The sequence below is a fragment of the Alosa alosa genome, chromosome 7, assembly GCF_017589495.1.
Source record: "Alosa alosa isolate M-15738 ecotype Scorff River chromosome 7, AALO_Geno_1.1, whole genome shotgun sequence".
Classification (NCBI taxonomy): Eukaryota; Metazoa; Chordata; class Actinopteri; order Clupeiformes; family Clupeidae; genus Alosa; species Alosa alosa.
This window is the reverse complement of record NC_063195.1, coordinates 10,506,531-10,533,021: the sequence shown is the minus strand read 5'-3', so window position 1 is coordinate 10,533,021 and position 26,491 is coordinate 10,506,531. Positions and strand designations below refer to the sequence as shown.

The 26,491-nt window shown below is 41.4% G+C and overlaps 2 protein-coding genes across 11 annotated transcripts in view; one reads left to right on the top strand and one right to left on the bottom strand.

The window, feature by feature from the left end:
* The window catches only part of LOC125297521 (NACHT, LRR and PYD domains-containing protein 12-like), a 99,448-nt gene extending 98,294 nt beyond the window's left edge, over positions 1-1,154 (bottom strand). For all 10 annotated transcript variants that reach the window (XM_048247888.1, XM_048247895.1, XM_048247900.1 and 7 more), the window contains exon 1: positions 1,074-1,154. The gene's annotated coding sequence lies outside the window, so the exon portion shown is untranslated. The remainder of the gene's footprint in view (positions 1-1,073) is intronic.
* A 10,715-nt stretch (positions 1,155-11,869) lies between these two features.
* On the top strand, positions 11,870-23,605 carry LOC125297755. The gene is made up of 8 exons (XM_048248218.1): positions 11,870-11,934; positions 12,610-12,746; positions 13,097-13,852; positions 15,061-15,756; positions 16,021-16,728; positions 18,228-19,649; positions 22,247-22,951; positions 23,333-23,605. The coding sequence occupies exons 2-8, from the start codon at positions 12,719-12,721 to the stop codon at positions 23,515-23,517; spliced, it is 4,500 nt and encodes a 1,499-aa protein (XP_048104175.1). The 5' UTR covers positions 11,870-11,934; positions 12,610-12,718; the 3' UTR covers positions 23,518-23,605.
* Positions 23,606-26,491: the final 2,886 nt, after the last annotated feature.

Sequence of the window (26,491 nt, the reverse complement as noted above, 5' to 3'; positions counted from 1 at the left end):
CGGAAGAGCGGCCAAACAACCACCTGAGTGAGGAGCGGGATATTCGCACCGCTCAGCTCAGCTCACTAGCTCTGATGAGGGCTGACACCTTCACTGAAATACTGTGAGCTTCATTAAACAACGCTGTTTATCAGGTTAGCTGATTGTGATAAGCATAGACCATTAAGGCCTAATTACCAATTATTTATTATGCTACACTTGTGTGTGGGATCTACATATTTTTTCCATTGTGTCCACACTCCACTCACATCTACATTATTTTTTAAAACAATAATAGTATGAGTAGGCTATTATGGTTGGAGTAGGCTATTATGTAAGGGGTAATGGACGACACGGTGTCTATTAGGGTGGGAGTAGGCTATTATAGTATTATATGAAAATATTCAATTGAATAAATACACAATTTAACAATATCAATATCAAGATACTTTAAAAATGAATTTATGTTAAAATAATTATGTAACTGTTTTAGTTGCTATTTTTTTGCTAATTAGTTGCTAATTTTTCTATCCCGTTCCACCCAAATAAAATCCGTATTTGATTGCCATTTTGAAAATATGGCTACCATGGACCCCAGGGGCCAAATCAGAGGCTCTTATAATTTAAAATCTGATCAGACTTTCTCTACCAAATGTGATGTTTTTAATATAAAATGGTCAATTGTTATGAACATCTGAGCTTATCAACACAACTATGAGGATAGATGAACAAACGTCAACACAAAGTGAAATAAATGAACTGAACAGAAACAAAACTGACGACCACACAGAACAGTCTTTAATGTTAACAGTTGTGCAGTTTAGTTTTCAGTGTCAGTTGTGTCTGTTGTTTCACTTCATGTTGACATTTGTTCATCTGTCCACATAATGTTGTGTTTAATCTATATTCTATCTTCCTGTTTTTAGATGAAAATGCAAGACTGCCAAAGGACTAGATCTATACACTGTAAAACCTTTACCAATAAAAAACACATATGCAGTACATACAGTATACACACTATATATGTATATACATATACACACTGTACTTGACATACACTGGACATGATACATACACATATTTAATAAACTTACTGTAGGTTATGTATGGAGTGTCACTGGCTTGTATTCCTGGAATCCATTTCCTTGAATCTCAGTCTCTCTCTGTAGAGAACTGGCTGGACTTCTTCAGTCACGGGAGTTAGAGGAGTGTTGATACGATCAAAACAACTCTCGTCATGAGTTAGAGTTAGAGGAGTGTTGATACGATCAAAACAACTCTCGTCATGAGTTAGAGTTAGAGGAGTGTAGATACGATCAAAACAACTCTCGTCATGAGTTAGAGTTAGAGGAGTGTAGATACGATCAAAACAACTCTCGTCATGAGTTAGAGTTAGAGGAGTGTAGATACGATCAAAACAACTCTCGTCATGAGTTAGAGTTAGAGGAGTGTAGATACGATCAAAACAACTCTCGTCATGAGTTAGAGTTAGAGGAGTGTTGATACGATCAAAACAACTCTCGTCATGAGTTAGAGTTAGAGAGGTGTTGATACGATCAAAACAACTCTCGTCATGACTTTTAACTCCTTCATCTCCGCCCATGTATTTCCTACACCAGGTATTTTATAAGACATTTCTAAGCATCCATTTTAGTCTATATGCATTAAAAATGCATATAATAGATGTGCACGTTTTATTATTATTAACACATGAAAAAAGTGAATTTTGAAGAATTGTGGGTGAACTGTTCCCCATCCTGGTAAACTATCTGCACTGCTGCCCACACCCCACTGTTCCTCCACAATCATCTAGACATGGAGGAGGATGGAGATGTTACATCACACTGTTTCCACCTTCCACCTCCACCTCCACAATCATTTAGACATGGGGGGGATGCAGATGTTACATCACACTGTTTCCACCTTCACAATCATTTAGACATGGAGGGGGGATGGAGATGCTCCCACCCACAACCCACAGTTCCACCACACACTGGGAGTTATATTGATACTATTTATATGATATTTTCTGGCTCCCTCTGCTGTCATCGTCTCTCTGTGTTCCCAGTTGTGTGTGTGTGTGTGTGAATGCCATGCAGAGGGATCAATGAGTGTATGAGAGAAATAGTGTATGAGAGAAATAGTGTGTGTGTGTGTGTGTGTGTGTGTGTGTGTGTGTTGTGCAGAAGGATCAATGAGGGTATGATAGAAATAGTGTGTGTGTGTTTGTGTGTACTGTATATGTGTGTGTGTGTGTGTGTGTGTGTGTGTGTGAGTGTGTGAGAGAGAGAGAGAGAGAGAGAGAGAATGTCATGTAGATCAATGAGTCTCAGGATCTTTGAGAGTGGAGGTGCTGAGTGTTGGATGCTGGGTTGATCCGCCACACAGACTGGGGGACTGATCAGACTGGGAGACTGAGACACTGCAGCACACTGAAATGCTGCTATCAGCACTTTCATGGCCTGTGCAGACTACACGATTTCAGACTGATTTTTGCCAAGATCTTGTCGCGGCTGACAAATTTCCTGTGTCGTGCCGAATATGAAAAGTGGGGAACAACGCCAAAGGAGGAAGCATCTTGCAATGTCATATTCAACGACCTGCGATTATTGCCTGCGACGTTCCACGACCAAAAGTCTAGCAAAGCAGAATTTTGGGGAAATCTCCTACGACTCCCGTGTTGACACTGACGTGATGACACGTGACAAGAATGCTATGATAGATAGGCTACATGATCTTGTAATGTGGCCAATCTTACGACCAAGAAACAGCAAGAATGTGGTTCTCTGATAGCCTAGTCTGACATGGTCAATCATAAAATCGTGGAAGACAAAAAAAAATTAGTAATCTGCACAGGCCATTACTGCTAGCAATACTATTGCTATACTGATAGATCCACACTGAGAAATGCTGCAATGCTATTGCTATACTGATAGATCCACACTGAGAAATGCTGCTATCAACACTCTGACTGGGTTATTCCGTGTGAAAGACAAAATCCAGGAAAATGGGTGCTGTACCATCTCAAGATTTTGCACAAATTTTGTCTACCTAATATTTAGGTCCCCTTTTTTGGTACTTTTTATAGGACTAAAATATTGTGTGGGGTAGCTAATCACGAAAATCAACATGGTAATACCTCAGTTGATAGTCATTTTGTGTATAAAGTGCCAATGATGTACCATGTTTCATACATACATTCAGTAAATACACTGACGTGGTTACATTGTACACCAATGCATTTTTATTTTTGTCCCTGAGGCAACATGATGTTGACTCTACTTTCTCATAGATTTTCAAGCACCTACTAGCTACCCCACATACCATTTTCCTCCTATGAAAATGACAGAAAACACAACCTTGTTTAATCCTTAAAATTGTCATTTAAGTTTTTGTAGGCGACTCTGGGCTGCAAAAGCAGGATTTATAAACCTAAGTAAGTATAAATATATATACTCTTTTGATCCCGTGAGGGAAATTTGGTCTCTGCATTTATCCCAATCCGTGAATTAATGAAACACACTCAGCACACATGAAAACACAGTGAGGTGAAGCACACACTAATCCCAGCGCAGTGAGCTGCCTGCAGCAACCGGGTGTGCTAATTAGCAAAAAGGCCAAGTATTTTTGGATTATTATTTACTGTGTAACATCGCAAACCTTTATGAGAGGGACATCAGGGACAACATGTGCTGTTTGTGGTTGTACTGTACATACTAGAAATGCAATTCCGAGGAATTACACGAGGGGATGCAGTCTGCTGGTTAGGGTGTTGGTGGGGCTGTTGAGCTTGCTGCTAGCTGGTTGGTAGGGTAATTGTGATACCTGCAAAGGTGCTTTTGGAGTAACCAAATTTGAATCTTGTGTGACATGGCATTCTTGAGATATCATACTCAAGGTGTTTTTGACCTTGACATTTGACCTTCAACCTCCAACTTCAACTCACTTCATCTTTGAGTCCATAAAAACACTCGTACCAAATTTGAAGCATGTACGTCAAGCCGTTCTGGAGATATTATGCTGAATGCATGAGATATGGCTGGGACTTTTATTGACACACAGGAAACACTTTAACAGGATTGTAGTTCAGGTAGAGCTAGATTGTATGCTTAGAAGCTGAGACAGTTGAATTCCTCACAGGTGACACCTGTGCCAGTGTTCTGATTAGCCTGAGAACTGCTCTGAGAACTACTTAACGAGCGCAGCTGGCTCTATTATGACATCACAGCCCCCATTCAAGTCTATGGGGGGAAAATACACTTTTAATTACAAATATCTCAAAAAGTATAAACTTCTCAAAAATGAAAAACGGATAGGACGGTAAAGCCTTGGAAGATCTACGGAACGGTGCTTCAGTCAAATTTGTACGTTAAGCGGTTTGGGCTGAATAGCGCGCACAAAAAGGTAAAAAAAAAAGAAGAAGAAGAAGAAGTCTGCATGCATCCCCTCTAATAATAAGAAGTCTCCGGATTTCAATAGAGATGATGCATCCCCTCTAATAACCGGACAAAACTAAACAATCAGTGATTCCACGACAGCACAGATGTTTTATAGATTGACTGTGGGCGTGTCCGGGCAGGCCGGTGTGTCTTAAAGTTTATAAACGGACCTTGACCCCCGCCCCACCCCCACCCCTGTACATATGGAGAGATAGTCACTCAGAGAACCAAGTTTACAAAGTAATCAACTGTTAGTGAACGCTTAATGGAAATTCTCTTAAATAACTCCCTTGGTACTAGCAGGGACGGATTAAACAAATATGGGCCCCTGTGCACAATATCAAAAAACCCCCGCCGACCGTGACGGGCGGCGCGTTTGCGCAAGTGACGTGCGCGTGCAGCCAGCGCTTCTCTCTTTGCTGTCGCTGTGCAGGCTGGTGCGCAATTTCACAAAATGAAAATGTAGTACATTATGTCATATATTATAACTCAGGCCCACACAGAAATTAATTCCAGCAGCTGTTTTTATTATTAGGCCGTAATCTCTCTTTGCTGTCCAAACATTCTACAGCAACATTTTTCACTTAACGGACCGGACAACAGAAAATTTCAAAATTCTGGCTGTTAAATATACCCTTTTAACGCAGTTTGGAAGGGGCATACAAACTTTAACAGAGCAAGCAGGCCCGTTTTCTGACCTGACTCAGGTGACGTGAACATTGGCTACCTGCATGATAAGGTTTTCACTTCACTGCTGCTTGACACTACCTTGCATGGAGACATATTTCACGTTAACAGTGGAGATGTTAGCAAAACTATAGCGTTTGGTAAATGGAGATGCAGATCATCTCCCTAATTAATTTCTTTGCGCAACAGCCCACATTATCGCGCTCACTCCAGCGAGACGAAAGTGAAATAAGTGTAGGCCTATCTGTCATCGGCATCGCCATAGGCTATTTGCTTACGATATAAGATACTGTTAGGCCCACAACAAGTCGCGATTTATTAGGCTATCCAATCGCTATGCTGTTTTCATGAACATTGCAGGAATCCACTTCATTCACCTACCCACGAGTGGGTCAGTTTCACTTTCGCAAACACGCATACACATTGAATGAGCACTCATAGCCTACCACTTCCACCTAATGTTATGCCTCTATATTTTATGAATTAAGAAGTATTTATTGATCAGGAAAAACATTTTGTTTATTTTTCTTTCGTCCATGGTTCCATAACACCATTCAGTTGTGCCGCAAATTAACAGACAGAAGCACCGGGCATAATCTAGCCTAAATTCATGGCATTTTTTTTTTAAATCCGAGGGCCCCCATTGGCTGAGGGCCCCTGTGCACGTGCACACTTGGCACAAGCCATGATCTGTCCCTCGGTACTAGGCCCAGGGTGGCGTAGTCAGGCTACAGTGATTGGCTCACAGCCCCAGTAAAACAGTAACATACGGTATTGATCAACAATTCTATGTGTGTGTCAGGGGTGGGGGGTAATGTGTAATTGTAAGCTCATTACTGGATCATTTCTGATTAATGGGCCATTTCTATTTTTGAGTTTCACAAAAAGACTGTCTTAGAAAATTACAATACAGATCGCAGTGTTTTATATAAAGCAAGTCAGTGTATTTGACTTGAAAGAGTAATTGAAATGTGCACATCATTTTGTTGCAAGAAAAACATTTTTAGAAAGGATTGTTACATTTTGATGGCAGGGTTTCAATATGACAGCTGTGAGCTGTTTGTCTCCAAGTGTTGTGTCCAAATTTGACACAATGAGCCAAATTCTGCTAAAAGTGTGTAAGCAATCAGCAAAAACAGTTGACTGTTCTGTTGGTCCGCTGTCAGGGGATTACCATCACTCTACACAGACACACAGCTTGGTGCTGGAGATAGAAGTCTGTGTATCTAAGTATATATATATATATATATATCTCTTTTGATCCCATGAGAGAAATTTTGTCTCTGCATTTATCCCAATCCGTGAATTAGTGAGGTGAAGCATACACTAATCCCAGCGCAGTGAGCTGCCTGCAACAAGTGGCGCTTGGGGAGCAGTGAGGGGTTGGGTGCCTTGCCTACTGGTTAGGGTTTGAACCGGCAACCCTCCGGTTACAACACCGAAGCGCTAATCAGTAGGCCACGACTGCCCCTCTGTGATCTGGTAACAAAAAGATAGACAAAACAAGTCAACACAGCCTTTAGTATCAATATACATTATTCCACTGCTTGGTTGAATTTCCCATTATCCTGCATTCTTTAGAACATGTTTTATCATATGTTATTTGCGCACCTATGAAGTAGATCCATTTTTTTTTTGGCTGTATCACACTTGTCCGCTGCGCGTTGGGGCCGTTTTACAACCTCGACCGTTTGTTAATTTCTGTAAGTCGAACACTGTGTCATCCATTATCCCTTACATCACTGGTCCCCAAACTTTTTCTTCCGAGGGCCAGCTTACTATGCCTGGCTCTAATAGAGGGCCAGAGACTCGGAGTATATCAGTAACCATAAATAGCTTAGTGCTGTGAACAACAGCAGTCTAGTTGAATATTCCATTACATTTAATCTATAGGCTATTGCAATTTAATACCATTGTTAGCTGTGTTTATATTGCCATCATGCCATATCAGTGTAAAATGTAACTCAAATTAAATAATACTAATAAAAAGACTTTTGCATTCCCAAAAGTATTAGAAGGTAGTCCCAAAAGTATATTTTATTAAAAATGTGTGAACTCTGAACTCTGAAAATTTAAAGTTCTCAAACTATGAAGTGGTCTGAGTGCTGAAGTGGTCTGAAATGACCACCATTCTAACTTTCACTCACCTGAACGTGTGAACTCTTTGTATGAACATTTAAATAGATAGATAGATAGATAGATAGATATATACTTTATTTATCCCCAGGGGAAATTCAAGGTCTCAGCAGCATACATACAACACAAACACATTCTTTAACAGCAGAAAGAGTAATTAAAGTATATAATATAAAAACACAACTAAGCAGTAAGGACAGTAGAAGATGAAGAATATGCTAAATATACTAAAATACAAATTATACCAACACTTAATACAATATATAAAAATATACTAAAATACAAATTACAAAAATACAAATTATATTAACTAACACTTAATCTAAATCAATTCTAAAAACAGTATCCACATAGTGGTGATTAATAAATCAGAGGCGCTTGCAATGACTGAGGCAGGGACTGAGCCTGTGATTCTCTGTGCATAGTAAGGTATGGTAAGGTGCTCTAAGGTGCTCTGTGTGAATGAGTGTCATGGTGGTAGTGCAATGGTGATAGTGGTCATGGTGATAGTGCAAATGAGTAAGTCAACAGTGCAACAATGCAGAAATAAAGTAAAGTAAAGTCTATATATCTATACATTTAACTATTTAAGAAAATGTATAAGTGGGGGGGTTATGCATATGTGCTAATATAGCACGCAAACAGTGAGGCATAAAGACAGTGGTACAAGTGGCTAGTGGACAGACAGTACCAAACATGGAGTGGGTGAAGAGGCAGACAGACTATGCAGAGAAGTCTATCTCTCCTCTTCCCTTAAGTGAGGCATTGAACAGTTCAATGGCCCTGGGGACAAATGACTTTCTCAGTCTGTCAGTTGTGCAAGTGAACGAGTGAAGTATAAGTATATAAGTATAGTATATATACTTTTTTGATCCTGTGAGGGAAATTTGGTCTCTGCATTTAACCCAATCAGTGAATTAATGAAACACAAACAGCACACAGTGAACACACAGTGAGGTGAAGCACACACTAATCCCGGCGCAGTGAGCTGCCTGCTACAATGGCGGGCGCCGGGAGCAGTGAGGGGTTAGGTGCCTTGCTCAAGGGCACTTCAGCCGCGGCCCACTGGTCGGGGCTCGAACTGGCAACCCTCCGGTTACAAGTCCAGAGTGCTAACCAGTGGGCCACGGCTGCCCAATGTGAATACAAAATAGAAATAATTATCCCAGAAAGTCCCAGAAATATGACTTCAATAGAAGTTAGTTAGTTATTAACAATTCATTGATAAACGTTTAGAATACTTTGAGCACTGATGCAGTCAGCATAGGCCTCTTACATTGTTTACAGGTAGGCCTACATTTCATTCCGTTTTCGACGGTAAATGCGAAACAGCGCCAAAACAACCACCAGTGGACAAAAATAGTATTACATGTGTACTGTTAAGACTCGCCATGAGAATGAATGGGGGAAATTGCGGAGGTTATAGTTTGACGATGTCGTACTCCTGTTCGGGCCGGTTGCTATATACCACAGACATGTTTTGGGGGGCCACCCAAAATGAGGTGGCTGGCCGTAGTTTGGGGACCACTGCCTTACATAAAACCACACCAGTGGTGTAGTATACATGATATACAGGACTACGCAGTATACCACTTAAACAGCATCACCAGGTCAGTATACCCACTTAAAATAGGCAAGGATACGTATTAATATTTGAAGTTGATCACAGTATACCCACTACGGCTAACTAGACTACATCACAGTTAACCCACTACGGCTAACTAGACCACACGACTGTACCACACAATATACAAATAGTCAAGTATGCAGTTGTCAAGGTGTGAGATAATGATGATCTGTACTGAGTGGTGTGTTGGGTTAGATAGAGTCTAATTGTTGTATATTGAATAGTGCGAAGCAGCACGACAAGGCAACAGAGGCCACATGGTCAGAGAACGTTAGCTGGTCATCAAACATGACACTTAACTTGCCACCTCGGTAGGTGCAAGAGAAAGAGTGTCAGTTTTGATGTTGATGTTGATGTTGTAATGTATGGTTTGGTATGGGAGTAGTTCAGTCTAGAGAGAGTTTTAGCTGGAGGTGATGTTCTTTCATACAAGCATTTGTCAGAGAGACAGTCCGAGATCCGTACCGAGACTGTGGCATCATCAGGTGGGAATGATAAATATAGCAGTGAGCACTAGGTGGGTTTACATAGACACTCAGCTGGTTTGAATTGTATGTTCATTCAGTAAGTCTTGGCAGGGACATTTGCATTTTGTCGGTTACACACACACACACACACACACACCCTTGTAGACTACACACACACACACCCTTGTAGACTACACACACACACACACACACACACACACACACACACACACACACACACACACACACACACACACACACACACACACACTCTGTCTCTCTCTCTTCTCTTTACCTCCCTCTCCCTTCTTCTTCTGCAGGCCCAGTGAAGCCCTGTCTCCCTGTTCGGCGAACATCACCACCTTCCTCCTCCTCCTCCCCTCGGACTTTGCCCTTCTCCCTCCAGCATCTTCATCCCCCTGGCCAGAACCTGGAGCCAAGCAGTTTAGTTTTGCTTTACTCCTTTTATGTCTGAGGGAAAGAAAATCCTCCTTCACATTTTTGTTTTGCTTTTTTTTAACAGACCCTCAATCTCCAACCACCCTAACAAACTGTAGTCTTTATATCAGTATTTCTTTACATTTTATTTGTTAAGCGAAAAATTGAATGACTAGCCCAAAACAGAAAATATAAGCTAAACAAGCACACCACTGGACTACAGTTTTTTTTTAAGAAAGCTTTCAGAAATATGTTTTTGTGTGACTACAAGCACTAATCAACTGATTAAAGGTGTATAGACCTATGAAGTTCGCCTACAAAAAAGCTACCATCTTTGCCCAAATAAGGAGATCCGGTATCTTGAGATTTTTCCGTCTAATTAATTTTGTGAAGGAAACAAGGAAAGAACAATAAGAGGATGGAGAAATGAAGTAGAGACAGATGAGAAATTAAACATAATTTTTAAGAGACATCAATTACTGTTGAGGCACCTCTTAGGCTAGAATAAACAGAAATGGAAATTGCAGAGAATATGAACTTATACCAAAGCCTAAAAATGTCATATAAACATGGACCCTTCCCACTTATTAACCTGATAATGAGGTAATGTTTGCTAGTTCTCCAGCAATGAATGAATAGTTATTATACAATGTGTGAACAAAACAAGCATGAACTTAAAATAAAAACAAGTTTGCCTGGTACAGTAGTTCATGATAATTCCAGCATCTTTTCTTGGACTATCTACAAATTTATTGTCGCTAATAAATCCCTACAAACTTGTTGGAAACCAAAAGTTGATAGAGTGATAGATCACCTTGACAGCTTGGACCAATCGCAGAATTCCGACTGAAAACGCTTCTGCGTAGGATGCTCTCGTGTTTACTCAAGTATTGTCCCTTTCGCCTCTCTCCTCTCTCCTCATTCTCGCCTCCTCTGGTTGCAATTAGGTAAATGAGACAGCCTCAATGACCAGTGGTGGAAGAAGTACTGAAACGCAGTACTTAAAGGAACCATATGTAAGATTGTGGCCAAAACTGGTACTGCAATCACTTTCAAAATACTGAAGAGCGGTGTATCCCCTCCCCCTCCCCCCTGACTCGAGGTTGCCAACCCTGATGGCTTAAACACTACTGACTTCGTGATTAGTAGATAGGTGGAGGGTGGCGCATCAGGCCAAAACACAACATGACATGACAAAACACAACATCAACATCAGTTGAGGGCTGCAACTTCTCTTTTTAAATGACAATATCCTGGCCGGACTACTGTTGTCAGTGATATAAGTATTTGAAATGAACATGATTTCTTAATGTCTAGTGACATATCAGGGCCATTTTATGATTAATTGAAATATTTTTCTTACATATGGTTCCTTTAAGTAAAAGTACAAATAACCAGAGAAATATGTGTCTAATCAAAGTAGAAGTACCACCATGACAACCCTACTTAAGTAAAAGTAAGTAAAATGTAAATTAATGATTTATTCTTTGAATGTCTATATTCTAATAATAATTACACATTTTTTAATTAAGTTAGCTTTAGGTTAATGGACTAGTTGGTTATGGGCTGATGTAATTCTGCTTCTGAAGCCCCCTCAGAACAATACTCTGTGATGTCAGCAGCTACCAGCTCTGGAATTGGAAAGAACCACAGGGTTCTTTTATTTTGTGTAATACGTCCCCCTGACTACTTCACATCCAGTTTGGTCATTAAAACACATCTATGGGTCATGATCGGCCAGGTGTGACGGCGTTGTGAGGTTGATGTAAACACACTTGGGCCGATGGGGAAAATATTTGGGTATGGCTCATGCCCGTTTCATTTGAGCAACACAAGTAGTAGAGCTACACACACACACACATAACATATTTTGACAAACGTACACACAGTCCCACTTTCAATTTATTGAACTAAACACATAGAGAGCCCACTCAGTACACTTGGTCTATGCAGTGAATGTGCATTTAGTTTGGCATACATGGCAAATAATACATCAATGGTCTCAGAGAAAATACTGGAAGTTCCTGCATGCCAGAGCAAAGCTAGCCTCTCCTACCGTACTTGAGTCCAGAGTTCAACATTCTTGTGGAAGAGGGTTGCTGGCTACAATCCTACCTTTGCCTGGGGCTATTTACCTTACAGTTTGCCAGTGTAATCTGGGGTGAGTATTATAGGCAAGTTTAATTTCTTCTTAGCATGGTCAATATTAGATTTATATCACAGAAAATGGCATAGGTTTATATTTCACGTGTGTGTGTGTGTGTGTGTGTGTGTGTGTGTGTGTGTGTGTGTGTGTGTGTGTGTGTAATAAACTGCACAATTTAGTTTTTGCTGTGCAGTCTGTTGATCTTTAATGCAGATAGTCAGTAGGCCAGTGTAAGCATACCTTGTTTCCCCTAGACCCTACTACAACTACGCCCTGTACACAACTGTTTTAGTTCTAAACAGTGACAGTAAAACTGCATATGGCCAAGGCTGCGCTCTTAGAACAAATCTGTTGTCACAGGGGTGTGTTCAGAATCAACACAAGATGTGTTGTTTTCAACGCAAGTTGTGTTATTGTCAACACATATTGTGTAACAAATAAAAAAGGAAACAACACAAACTGTGTTGTCCCTATCTGGACACATATAATGTGTTAAAAACAATGCAAGTTGTGTTGTTTTCAACACATTCGTTTTAAGAGTGTGTGCCAGCCGTGTCACTGTATCTAATCTTTGCACTTTGACACATCTAGCCTACAATATGTTGAAACGGCTGTAGTTTTAATGGCTGTGTGCTTAAATGAAGACCTGTGTGTGAAGTTTGACATGAAATACATGCACTTTGTTAACAGAGAGTTGGCCTACAGCAGCTTCATCTCCAGAAGGATTGTGTCGTGCTTTCAACACAGAGTTGCCAGCACAGGCTGGTTCGTGGACTGACAGAGAGAGAGAAGGAGCAAGATGGCTGCCGAAGCATGGATTCTTAAGGGTAGGTTATTTTATTAGCTGTTTATTTAGCCAACTGTTTGTTCTCACTGCAATCACAAGACTACAATTGTGCTATTCCTTTCCTGAAAAGCAAACACACAATTAAAGTCACTATGTTGCTGGGTTAGATTCAGCTGAACTGTTTTTTAATGCATAGACCTACTTGCATTTTTGACTATTAAGACACCATCTGTTGGAAATATAGAAGAATTGCACATTGCTTATTTTTTTATAAATCATGGACCATACTGACCATAGTGTATTTAAAGTGTTAGTTCTGTAGATAACTCCATTTGAAGTAAAGGATGTTCCATATTGTACATAAAAAAACTCAATTTCTTTCTGCAACAGAAAAAGACTTTTCAAAACTCCCCGACCTACGAGTGGTACTTCTGGGGGGGACAGGATCTGGGAAGAGTTCATCAGGAAACACCATCCTGGGCAGAGAGGAGTTTGACCTGAAGACAAGAACAGCTCAGTGTGTGAAGAGACAGGGAGAAGTAGCAGGCAGACAGGTCACTGTAGTCGAGGCTCCAGGCTGGTTTCCCAATATTGGCCTGGCATACACTCCTCAGATAACCAAAGACGAGATTGTGCTCAGCAACTCCATCTGTGCACCAGGTCCACATGCTTTCTTACTGGTCTTATGTGTGGATCACACAGATAATCACACCAGATATTGGAGAAAGATTGTCGAGACACACGTGGAGCTTCTTGGCCTGCGGGCATGGAATCATACCATGGTGCTGTTCATTCGTGGAGACCTGCTGGGAGACACCAGCATTCAGGCGTACCTCAAGGGAAGAGGGAAGAATCTCGTGCACCTGCTGGAGAAGTGCGGGAATAGATATCACGTCTTTAGCAACAAGAAGAAGTGTGCTGGTGGCCAGGGCACGACCGAAAACGACCCTCAAGTCACAGAGCTGCTGGAGAAGGTAGAGGCAATGGTGGCGTCCAACTCTGGCCAACACTATGAGGTGGACAGGACGAGACTGAAGGAAATACAGGAGAAGAAGAAGAACGATGAACAGAGAGCCCAGACACGAGTGTCAAAGGTGGAGGAGCAAAGAAAACACCTCCAGACACTGAAGCATGAGTTTATGTCTGGTAAACTTTTCTTTTTTTCTTTTCAGGAGGTGTTGAACAGTAGGGTGAAATGTCTTTTACTGATATCAGTATAGTTGATGAAGTGGTAAAATAAGAGGTGGGTAAACTATGAACTAGAATGCATTGAGGAACTGCGAAGTGTGGTTGCTTTGGTGCTGTCACCAACGTGAGCAGACAGTGGAATATGTTACGTTGAACCTGGCTTGATCCAAGGATTCTAACAGTGCCTTTCAGTGTTGGAGCAGTGGCAATACCTGAATTATGTGATCACAGTGAAGTGGACTGCGCCATGCGGTATCGGATTTTTTTAAAAAGGCATTTAGAACATGTTTGATGATGGTGGAGGTTATTGTCCTTTTGCATGGAATTGCCCAATTAATTGTACTGTAAGGTAATAACCCCAGATCTCAAAAGCCCATGAAAACAAAATATTGATAAAATGTGTGTTGGGCCCTCCTCCTCACATGGAAGGTCAGACGTTCAGTTTCAGTGAGCAAGTAGCCCTGTTGAGAGAAACTAGAGTAGCGGTCAAATTCGGACCCGGAGACACAGGAGAGAAAGTGTGCATTTGTGGGCTTGCCCCTGTTATGTGGTAGCCTAGACACTATCTTGCCTAGTTCGGGTAGGCTGCGCTATGTGCAGAAATAAAATGGCTTTGTATTGGTAAGTATTCAAGTCATATTTTTTTCTCCTAAAGTTTCTGAAGGAAATTATTTCCAAATCCACTCTGATGCATATAGCTACCAGTCTGCAGTCTTGTGCATTATTAGCCACTATTCTGTAAAGACACATCCCATCACCCCCTTTACCCATCTCTCCTACAGATAGTGTAGTAATAGGCATGTGATGTACTCTGATAACCCCCCCACCCCCAAGGGCCGCTGGATTAACTTCAGGGCTTAAAGCAATTGAAATGTCTGTGCCTAAAGTTATCACACATTTATGAGGTCATATACAGTATACTGTAGTCTCATTGCCCTTTTTTTCAAATCTTAAGTATACCAGCTCACACCCGAATTCAGGCACAGTGCCTGAACACTTTAAACCCTGTAACTTGTCATTTTCTGGTCAAATGAAGTGTCCCACTCTGGTCCTAGTTAATTCCTTTACTGCAGTTGTTTTTTTTCTTACTCATTCTCACTCATTCTACGTTTTATAAATTGTTAATAACCCTAGCTTACAATATTTTCAATATTTTCTTTTATAAGGTGATGCACATCCACCCTCAGAGTTCCGAGTTGTCCTCTTTGGGTACAGACAATCTGGAAAGAGTGCAACAGGAAACACCATCCTGGGCAAAGACGAGTTTAAAGTGAACAACCTGACAGCGAGCTGCGTGGTGAGAGAGGGAGAGGTAGGAGGCAGGAAGGTCACTGTGGTCGAGGCTCCGGGATACACCAAAACATTCAACGATACTCCTAATGTGACGAAAAAGGAGATGGGCTATAGTGTGTCACTGTGTCCTCCAGGACCACATGCTGTGCTTCTGGTCATTTCTGCTGCTCTGTCTTTCCCCAAAGAAGAGTGCACAAAAATGCAAGAACACTTGAAGCTTCTTGGTGAGGGCGTGTGGAGTCACACCATGGTGGTCTTCACCCGTGGGGACTGGCTGGGAGGCACATCGATTGAGCAGGTCATTGAGAGTGAAGGAGAGAGCCTGCATAGGGGTCTGGTTGAGAAATGTGGCAATAGGTATCACGTCCTCAACAACAGCAACAAGAGAAATAGGACTCAGGTCATCGAGCTGCTGGACAAGATTGAAGAAATTGTCGCAGGAAATGGTGGCCGTCACTATGAACTTGACGGGAATAGACCAGAGGAAAAGAAGACAGAACATGAACAGAGGATAACAGACAGACTGATGAAGGTGAAGAAGCAAAGAAAATATCTCCAGTCTCTCAAAAGTAAGTTTATGATTATGTGACTTCCCCATTACAATCTAGGTGTTGTGGGCCTAAAAATAAATGTTAAGCATTTTAAGCATTGTCATACATTTTAAGAATTTTAAACATTGCTATACATTTTAAGTATTTTAAACATTGTCATACATTTTAAACATTGCCATACATTTTAAGCATTTTAAGCATTGTCATACATTTTAAGAATTTTATTAACATTGCCATACATTTTAAGGATTTTAAACATTGCCATACATTTGTATCTTACAGGCAGTTCTCCTCCTCTCTCAGAGTTCAGAATTTTGCTGTTGGGACACAAAGCATCTGGGAAGAGTTCATCAGGAAACACCATCCTGGGTGGACAGACGTTTGACCTGGACAGAAAAATAACTCGGTGTGTGAAGAAACAGGGAGAAGTAGCAGGCAGACAGGTCACTGTGGTCAGGGCCCCGGGCTGGTGGAGAAAGAGCACTCTCAGCGACACTCATAAGCTAATTAAAGAAGAGATTGCGTTCAGTGTGTGTCTGTGTCCTCCAGGACCACATGCTGTCTTGCTGGTCATACGTGTATTTGATTCTATGCCAAAAAACATCAAAACTATCATCCAGGAACACCTGGAGCTTCTTGGAGAAAGTGTCTGGAGTCACACCATAGTGCTGTTCACTCGTTGGGATTGGCTCGGAGACACAACCACTGAGCAGTACATTGAAAGTGAAGAGGAAGGCTTCCACCAGTGGCTAGTAGAGAAATGTGGCAACAGGTATCACACATTCAACAATGAGGACTGGACAGTTGATCAGGTGGAACAGCTGCTGGAGAAGATCGAAGAGATGGTGGCTGGAAACGAAGGGCGTCACTTTGAAATGGACAGTAAGCGCCTGAATGAATTACTGGAAGTGAAGAGGACAGCAGAACAGAAGGCGACAAAAAGAATGACACGGGTACTGGAACGAAGACGGCAGCTACAAGTTCTGAAAAGTGAGTCGGGGCATTTTAACAACTTATAACTATGTTTGTTCTCTTAATGTGTTTGGAGAGGGACGCCCACAAGCATTCTGGCAACGAGCCCAATAACCTTGATTCTAGTAGGGATGCAATGGTTCAGAGTGCCCGCGGTTCAGTGGGTTCATGTATAACAGTTTTTGGGCCATGGTACGGTTTCGGTGTCGGTCAAGTGCTGTTTTTTTTGTTTGTAAAAAAAACAGTGCCACATAGCTCGAATTTTCCCGCCAGGTGGCTATAAAGCTATGGGGCAGTTTGTGCATTTTAAAGGTGCTCTTAGCGATGTTATGTGGTTTCTAAGCCAAAACATTTTTGTCACATACAACAAACATCACATCACCATCCGCTAGCTGCCTGTGCCCTGAACACACCTCAAAAAATATGTGGTCTCTGTGGACAGTCCAGGCTCCAAAAACAGCAACAATAACAACCTGGTCCAGTCTGGACCATAAAAATATAACAAACTGTTCCAGTCACTCACCGACGAGATGCGCGTTTAGGAGAATTTCAATTGCATGGGAGGGAGAAGAAGGGAGTAGTGAGCTAGCTCTCTGTTTTGATTGAACGTCAACAGAAGTGATGTTAGCCAACATCCATTAGAGCACCTTTAACAGACTCAAAATGTCATACAAGTGCTGTGCAACATGAACTGGATCCGTATGAGACACTCTATGCATGTTTAACTCAGTAATTTTGAAGAAACAGTATGAATCCAGTATGGAGCCCAGGAGGTGTCATTGCAAGATATTTGTTGGTATATATCCAGAAAACGTGCGCACGTTTTACTAAATTGTGCACTCATTTTACTAAATTGTGCTCTCAATTTAGTATATTGTGCTCACAATTGAGTAAAACGTGCACACGTTTTACTAAAACGTGCACACGTTTTACTAAATTGAGAGCACAATTTAGTGAAATGAGTGCACAATTTAGTAAAACGCGTGCACGATTTAGTAAAATGAGCGCACATTCTCTCGATACACAAAAATATCTTGCAATGACACCTCCTGGGCTCCGTAATCCAGTGTTCGTACAGGCAGTCACACATCTCTGTTCCCTTGGTCGTTATGTTTTCAGTGCCATTGGTTTGTTTCTCTGTCTGGAATCAGGATTACACAAAAACTACTGCCCTTAATATTGGAGCAGATCGAATTTACAAGGCAGCTGTATAAATGTAGTTTCACTTTCGCTAATGCTGCAAGTTTTGGCATTTGGCCTCTTCAACTACTCTTTGTTTTTTTTTTTTATATTAAAAATATATATTAACATAGGTACACTATGCAAGATTTTCACCTTAATATAACATTTACAAAGCCAACAAACTTGTAATAGAGGATTAATTCACCTACCTAAAATATAAATATATCATGACTCTAGAGGGAGCTCTACAGTTGCCAAAAACACCTAAATCTGCATAGTGTACCTTTAAGCTGTGCACTCTGCATCTAACCACTATTTTACACAACTTTCCACAGGTTGTGAACCACCACTTTCAGAGCTCAGGATTGTGCTACTGGGAAAGGGGTGTCTTCAGATAAGTGCAATAGGCAACACCATCCTGGGCAGAGAAACGTTTGACCTGAAGAGAAAAACACCTCAGTGTGTGAAGGGAGAGGGAGAAGTATCCGGCAGACAGGTCACTGTTGTCCAGCCTCCAGGATGGCATCCTCTTGCCTCTCTCGAAGCCACCTCTGAGCTCATCAAACAGGAGATTGAGCTCAGTGTGTCTCTGTGTCCTCCGGGACCTCACATTTTCCTCCTGGTCATTTGGGCCAATAGTTGCTTTACTGAACAACAGAGAAAAACTATTCAAGAACACGTGGAGCTTCTCGGCAAAACAGTATGGAGTCACACCATGGTGCTGTTCATCTATGGAGCCTGGTTGGGAGACACGACCATTGAGCAGTACATAGAGAGTGAAGGAGAGGCCCTGCAGTGGGTGGTAGAGAAATGCCAGAACCAGTACCACGTCTTCAACAACCACAATATGGCCGATAGCGGTCAGGTCTCACAGCTGCTAGACAAGATCGACGAAATGGTAGCAGGAAAGAGTGGTGCTCATTACGAGATTGATGCAGAGAGACTGGAAGAAGTCCAAGAAAAGAGGAGGAAGGAGGATGAGAGAGCCAGAGAGAGAGCAGTGCAGGTGGAGAAGCAAAGACAGCAGAACAAGGCGCTGGCTCAAGTTCATGACGTGCCCACCCTGCCAGAGTTTAGGATTGTGCTGCTGGGACAGAGAACGAAATCTAAGAGCTTAGCGGGCAACACCATCTTGGGCAGAGAGGAGTTTGACGTGAACAGAGCAATAGCTCTGTCTATGAAGAGACGGGGAGAAGTAGCAGGCAGGCAGGTCACTGTGGTAGAGGCACCAGGATGGTGGAAGAATAGTCACTTGAAAGACACCACAGAGCTCACCAAACAGGAGATTGTGCTCAGTGCGTCTTTGTGTCCTCCAGGCCCACATGTTGTCCTACTGGTTTTAAGTCAAACTGATTCTTTAAAAGAGCAAGACAGGATCATCACTGTGAAACATGTTGAGCTTCTCAGTGAGAGAGTCTGGAGTCACACCATGGTGCTGTTCACTCAAGAGAACTTAATGGGAGCCGTACCCATTGAGCAGTACATAGAGAGTGAAGGACAGGCCCTGCAGTGGGTAGTTGAGAAATGTGGTAACCGATACCACATTCTCGACACTCACAATAAAGAAGATGCCACACAGGTGACACAGCTACTGGAGAAAATTGAAGAGATGGTGGCAGGAAATAGGGGCCGTCACTTTGAGATGGACACAAAGAGAGTGGAGGAAACCCTGAAGAGGAGGAAGAAACAGGAAGAGTCTGCAAAAGAGAGAATGATGAAGGTTGAGAAACAACAGCAACTTCTCCGATCTCTGAAACGTGAGTATTCTATACTGTATTGTCCATACTGCATTTTGCTCCTATGTTATTGTTTGTAATGTTAAAGGACAATTCCGGTATTTAGCACTTTGAGTCGTGGACACATGAAATTGTTGACGATGGGTCCTGTCTCGACGTTTTGACTCGTTTAGAAACGGCTTTGACTGCTTCAGAGGGGCTGGCTACAGGCATGCACAAACATGTCCTTAAAACAGTCCTTAACGTTCGTTTTCAAAACTGTGCAACTCACCGAGTGGTTAGTGGTGTTCGTTAATGAAGCAAGCTAAACAGATGACAGACGTAGTGTTATCCAATTGCGTCGAAGTCCGGAATCAGTCAGTTAACATTGATCGTATAGTGTTAACCAATTGTGTGCAGTGAGATTTTCAAATGCGTGCTTGATGCCGCCCTTCGAGTTGGGCCACTACGTTAGTCGTGGCCAGACCCTTAATCTTTCAGATTGGGTCTGGTCCTCCAGGCTAATAAAGTGACTATATGGCTAAATAAAAGTAAATCACTGAATGCATTCAAATGCCTTCTGTATCTTAAATCAAATTTAGTTTTTATAGTTACCTTACTATTTTAAAATTGTTAAATAGTTATTAATATTATCATTGTAATAAGCAACACATGGAATATCATACTTAACCATGAATCAGTATGGAATACTTTCACTTTCACATTTTAACCATTACCGACTATCAGACACATGCGTATCCAATACCCAATGACATAAACACATATCCAAGAGAAATACGTTTTAACTATTTACTGGAAATTAGTGGTGTAAGAAAATATTGCTAAAATCGAATATCGGCAATACTTGATTTTTTTCAAAAACATAATATTGATTTTTGTTTTCAATAGTTCACATGCAATCACTTTATATTCTTAATGACATAGGCATAACTGTACTGTACAGTGTACTGAATTGTTTGTCTAAAGAAAACAGTTTTTACTTACTATACATTTTATGCATATGATGGTGTCTTCTTTATAATAGAAGATTTTCTAAAGTTAGACTTTATAGCCTTTCGCACAGTATTGAAATATATTGCAATATATTGAATTGTAACCCATGTATCGTGATATGTGTCGTATCGCCAGATTCTTGCCAATACACAGCCGTACTGAAAATATCAGGAAATATGCATTGGGTCATTCCACGTCATTTCAACCAGAGCCCACACACTTAGGTTTCATAAAATTCTGAAAAAATTACCAGGTGTACCTATGTTACTCAGGAGACATTTCAAATTACTTTCATTTAAGATCAATACTTTCCATGATACAGCCAGTTTTACAGGGGGAGGGGGTGTCGATTTTGTTCTGCCTCTTTTTTTTTGTCAAAGTTCACAAGCCCATAGCGCAAAAACTAAACCATGTAGGAGGCTCAAATTTTGCATGCTGGTACATAAATTGGAATAGTATGTGGCAAAATTGTCACATTTGGTCTGGATGATCCTGCATGGTCATAGCTGTCCCTCGAAGTTGATAAACATTTTATTGGAGTTTTTGGCTGGCCTCTGTTTAGGCCTTTCGAAGACGTACTCAACATAGGCTCTTAATATAAAACATATCAATATGTTTTATATATAGTTACCACAGTGCCACCTGTGGTTGTATAGAGTAACCTGTGGTAACTCTATACGAAACATATTGATTTCAATGGTGCATTTTGCCCATGTTAAGGGTCGAAAGTAAAAAAGAAAGATTTACATAAGACAAGTCAAATTGGTGTTTTTAAAAAGAAGGGATCATGGAGAATAAAGAAAAAAATATAAAAAGTCTTTGTATATTCCCACAAGGTGTTTTGGTGCTCTGAAAATTAGAACCAAAATGATTTTTCAGACTTGTGAGGTCTGTTCATTGCTTTTTGTGAGAGTGTTTCTACTTCTCTCAATAAGGAACATAAGTCAAGAGCCTATGTTGAGTACAAATATGTCTTCTGAAGGCCTAAACAGAGCCCAGCCAAAAACTCAAATAAAATTTTGATCAACTTTGAGGGACAGCTATGAACATGCAGGATCATCCAGACCAAACATGACTATATTGCTATAGACTATTCCTATTTATGTACCAGCATACAAAATTTGAGCCTCCTGCATGGTTTAGTTCTTGCGCTATGGGCTTGTGAACTTTGACAAAAAAAAGAGGCAGAACAAAATCGACACCCCCCCTTCCCCCTGTAAAACTGTCTGTATCTTGGAAAGTATTGACATTTACAGTGTGTCTCCTGGGTAACATAGGTACACCTGGTAATTTTTTTCAGATTTTTTTGAGACCTAAGTGCGTGGGCCCTGGTTGAATTGACGTGGAATGACCCCATTACTTGATAAACATTGGTGTTTCAGTTATTTTTCAATGCAATGCATTCACTCAAAAACAGTTCAATTCAAAAGCCAAATATTTCAACCACACTTTCAGTTTCAATCCCCTAAAACTAAGCTGGCAAGTAACTTAATTAATTCACTTAATGAAATGGAATGGGTACCCAACCACACGTCATAGGTAAAGGGGCATGGAACAATGCAGGTATAGCAGACAAGCCAGACATCAGTAGGATTAATTGATAAACATCTTAATGTATTTCACAGGCGAAGCACCTCCTCTTAAAGAGTTAAGGGTTGTGCTGCTCGGCTGCAGAGGCTTTGGAAAGACTTCGTCTGGAAATATCATCCTTGGCAAAGATGTGTTTGACGTTAAGACGAAAACAGTGCGGTGTGCCGAGAGACGGGCTGAGGTGATAGGCAGAATGGTGACTATCGTTGATACGCCGGGATGGTGGAATGGACTCCACTTTTCAGACACTCCTGAGCTCACCAAACAGGAGATTGTGAGCAGTGTGTCTCTGTGTCCTCCAGGACCACATGCCCTCCTAGTGGTTGTGTCTGTGAAGGAATCCTTCATGAAGAAAACTTGGGAAAATATTCAGGACCACTTGATGCTTCTCGGTGAAAAAGTCTGGAGTCATATCGTGGTATTGTTCACAGATAGAGACTGGCTGGGAGACACCACCATTGAGCAGTACATTGAGTGTGAAGGAGAGAGCCTGCACTGGCTTGTTGACAAGTGTGGAAACAGATATCATGTCCTCAACAATCAGTCTCGATCAGAAGATCAGGTCACACAGCTGCTGGAGAAGATAGAGGAGATGGTAGCAGGAAATGGTGGACGTCACTTTGAGGTTGACACAACTATTCTACAGGAAGTGGAGAAGAAGAGGAGTCACCTCACTACAAGAGTGGAGGACAGAGAGACAAGAGCTTACAGACAGGACGCTACTTTTAAATTTGTCATGGGTGAGTGGTTTAACGTATTCACTATGGGCAAGTTGAAAACTATGTTAAATGGTTAACTATGTGATTAATTGTCATTTTGTTAAGAAAAGTACTTGTGTTCACCAAAATAAGTGGACAAGTAAGGAAGTAACCGGAAATAGGTGGATACACATTTAAATTTGAGTTTTAATATACAGTGGTGAAAGTGCATTTACACAAGTGACAGAGGGAAACATTTCACTTTTCACTCCACTACATTTGTTACATCACTTTTAAGACATAATGATTCCTGACGTTCACGATGTCATATTATTCAAGTATATCATTGCATAAATGCCCCTTCAGTAGTAGCTCTTCCATTGCCCTGTACAGTGAAGACACACAACGTATATTTCATTTCAGGTGAAACTCTGCCTCTCTCAGAGGTCCGTGTGATGTTCCTGCAGTACAAAGAGAAATCCACATCAGCCCACGGCACTGAAAGCACAGACGACAACGACAACTCCGATACCGGCCAAGACCCCATCGATTGCCCGACGAGACGGTGGGAGGTGGGAAGCAGATCACGATGGCGTTCGTCACAATGACCCCATGCAGGAAGGCTCTGGAGCAGACCAGGAGACAGATGGCGTCCGGCATGTCAGTGTGTGCTCCGGGCCCACACGCGTTCCTAACGGCCGTGTGCATGGACCTGCCCTTTTCCGAGACGTGGCGGAGAGAGATCCAGGAGCACCTGGAGCTCGTCGGCGGCAGGGCCGTCTGGCAGCACAACATTGTGGTGTTTTACTCGTCAGCAGGATGGACCCCGGATCAGTACATCGAGAGCGAGGGCGGGCCCCTGCACTGGCTCTTGGAGAAGAGCGGCAACAGATACGTGGAGATGGTGAGTGAGAGCAGCTGGACCGAGGTTCTGAGGAAGATCGAGGAGGCGGTGGCTCTGACCGGGGGCAGCCATTTTGACGCTGAAGAGCTGGGCAGCAGGATGGGTGAGGTGGAGCCTGAGAACTGGAGGCTGGAGGTGCAGCAGCTTGCTGACCGAATAAAGGAGCAGGAGCTGGTCAAGAGCATGGACACTCCACCACAGAGTGAGTATGGAATGGGCATAGAATCACTGTTCACTTACTGTTGTCGCTTAAAGAACACCAGAAAACAACAAAACACCTGTGGTCTTTATTTAGATGCTGTTCAATTAACGAGAATACTAGGATTGGAAGTGGTTTGACAATTTTTTGAATTTCGTAAATATTGATTTGTTCAAGATAAGTGTAAAGATTCTTTTACAAAGGTTGTAGATGTTAATGACAAATCAAGAACCACTAGGTGAGTATGAAATTGTGAAATTTATATTTGGATTGGAACAGTGGCGTGCACAGACATTTTGGGGGGCAGGTGCTCAGGAGGGGGGCACTTTTTAGTGCACATGAAACACTTAATTATAAAAAAGAATTACACATGTTGAATGAAATTTGACTTGTGCTGCAATTAGTAAATCAATATACAATTAAGACAATAAAGAGACCAAAATGTGTTAATTTATGTTGCCTAACAAAACCTATACAACAGAAAACGTTCGTCTTAACACATAGATTCGCAATTGCAAACTCTACTGAAATTATTTGTAGCCTACTGTATGTGGTCGTCCTCACGTTATCTGTCATCGACTTGGGCTACAGCGTAAAACTTTATCAGGTGACCAGTCGGCTAAAAATGCTTAGTTCTTTGATGCTGTATGAGACATTTTACTGCACAACAAAATGATTACACGTTGGGCTTAGAGGGCAAACTTTACGATTTTACTTGATCTGTAAGACAATAAAGAGACCAAACAGTACGAGAAGGAGTTATAGTGGACTACTAATGCAGATGGGCATTTTTCACAGGTAATGAGGAACTTCCCGTTTCTTGTCACAAATTAATGTGTTAATACATGTTGCCTAACAAAAAATATACAATAGAAAACGTTTTTCTTAATACATAAATTTGCATTTTATTTGTATGTGGTCGTCACGTTATCTGTCATTGATTTGGGCTACAGCGTAAAACTTTTTTTTTCTAGCTTTATCTAACTAGTTTATCAGGTGACCAGTCGGCAAAAATGCTTGTTTGGTGCTAAATGAGACATTTTACTGCACAACAAAATTATTACATGTTGGGCTTAGAGGGCAAACTGTAAGATTTTGCTTGATCTGTATGTTACCTGGCTGATGGGGCACGGGAGAAGCAGCCTGTCAGCGACCATGCCTGCTATCTGAAGACGCTTACTGAACTGCTATGGTGCTGCACATCTGGCAACCGCGCGAGTTCACGTGACAAAGGAAGAGAGATAGGCTGGTCGGGTGTGCGCAAGGAGGTGGCTCATTTCGGGGCATTGTTTCAGTCGTTTTTAATGGCTCAGGTTTTCAAAAGATCATTTCAAAACCGACCTCAGTAAAATCTTAATAATATTAATAATTTAAAAAAAGGGGCATTTTCGTTGATAAAAGGCAAACTTCCTAGTGCTTTAGCACCACCTAGTGTCTATTTATGCACGCCTATGGATTGGAAGTTGTTTAACTCATTGAATGCCAAGCTGTTTTCGGGAGCTTTGTCCTAGAGTGTCAGCAATCTAGACCATTGTTGATGATTTTTGTACAGCCACAGCATATTCTGTATTATAGCTATGAACACGTAGCTCGATTAAAAGGTGAGACTTTAAGCTCTCGATGGGTGCAAACCGTGTATTTCTACACGCCTCTGTTCCTGAGAAATCCCGAGCTAAACAGTGGCTAGTTTTCATCAAAATCGCTGGGGTTTTTTAGAAATGGAGATATAACGTCTTTCATGAAATATGAAGTGTTGCCTGTTACTTGTGTAAACATTCCGGGAAGTGATCAGCGAGACCTGGCGAGACTGCCACCTAGTGATAGACCCACGAAAATGGCCTGGTTTTGACCTGACGTGCATGCGTCACTGATTCGACCCAAAGCGGCAACCGAGTTATGAAAAATGTCCAGATTGTGCGTTTTCATGAGTTTCACGATCGTCATATATTTCATTTCCATTCATCACAGAGTTCCCAAAATCACATATAAGGTGTATTAGAGTGTCTAGTTTCGTAATTAAAAAAAAAAGCTAAAAACGTAATATTACGTTTTTGGCACTCAATGAGTTAAGGAAAAGTAACAGTAACAAATAGCAGTCCTGGTCACATGGTCAAGTCAGGTCAAGTTTATTTATATAGCGCATTTCATTCACAGCTCATTCAATGTGCAATGTAATAGCAAATAAAAGCAAACATTGAGGTTTAACAATCATTAAGATTAAAGGTGGTTGCAAATATGCAGTGAATTCATCCCCTCATTGTAAAAAATGAAAAACTTGTTTTAATCCTTATCTTTATTTTCAGTGGGAGATGACAGGTCTGACATAGAGCTGGCCAAGAGCATGGACACTCCACCACAAAGTGAGTCATTGGACAGAGTCACTGATCATTTACCAGAAACCACAAAACACCTTTATTTAGACCTCCTTTAACAAACAAGGATACTAGAATTGAGCCTGGTCCTACCAGACTCTCGTACA

Bases quoted from the DNA above. Each gene is read 5' to 3' on its own strand.
- LOC125297755 (XM_048248218.1), top strand. From the start codon at position 12,719: ATGGCTGCCGAAGCATGGATTCTTAAGG. The intron at 16,729-18,227 runs GTGAGTCGGGGC...AACTTTCCACAG, and splicing joins GCAGCTACAAGTTCTGAAAA to GTTGTGAACCACCACTTTCA. The intron at 19,650-22,246 runs GTGAGTATTCTA...TGTATTTCACAG, and splicing joins ACTTCTCCGATCTCTGAAAC to GCGAAGCACCTCCTCTTAAA.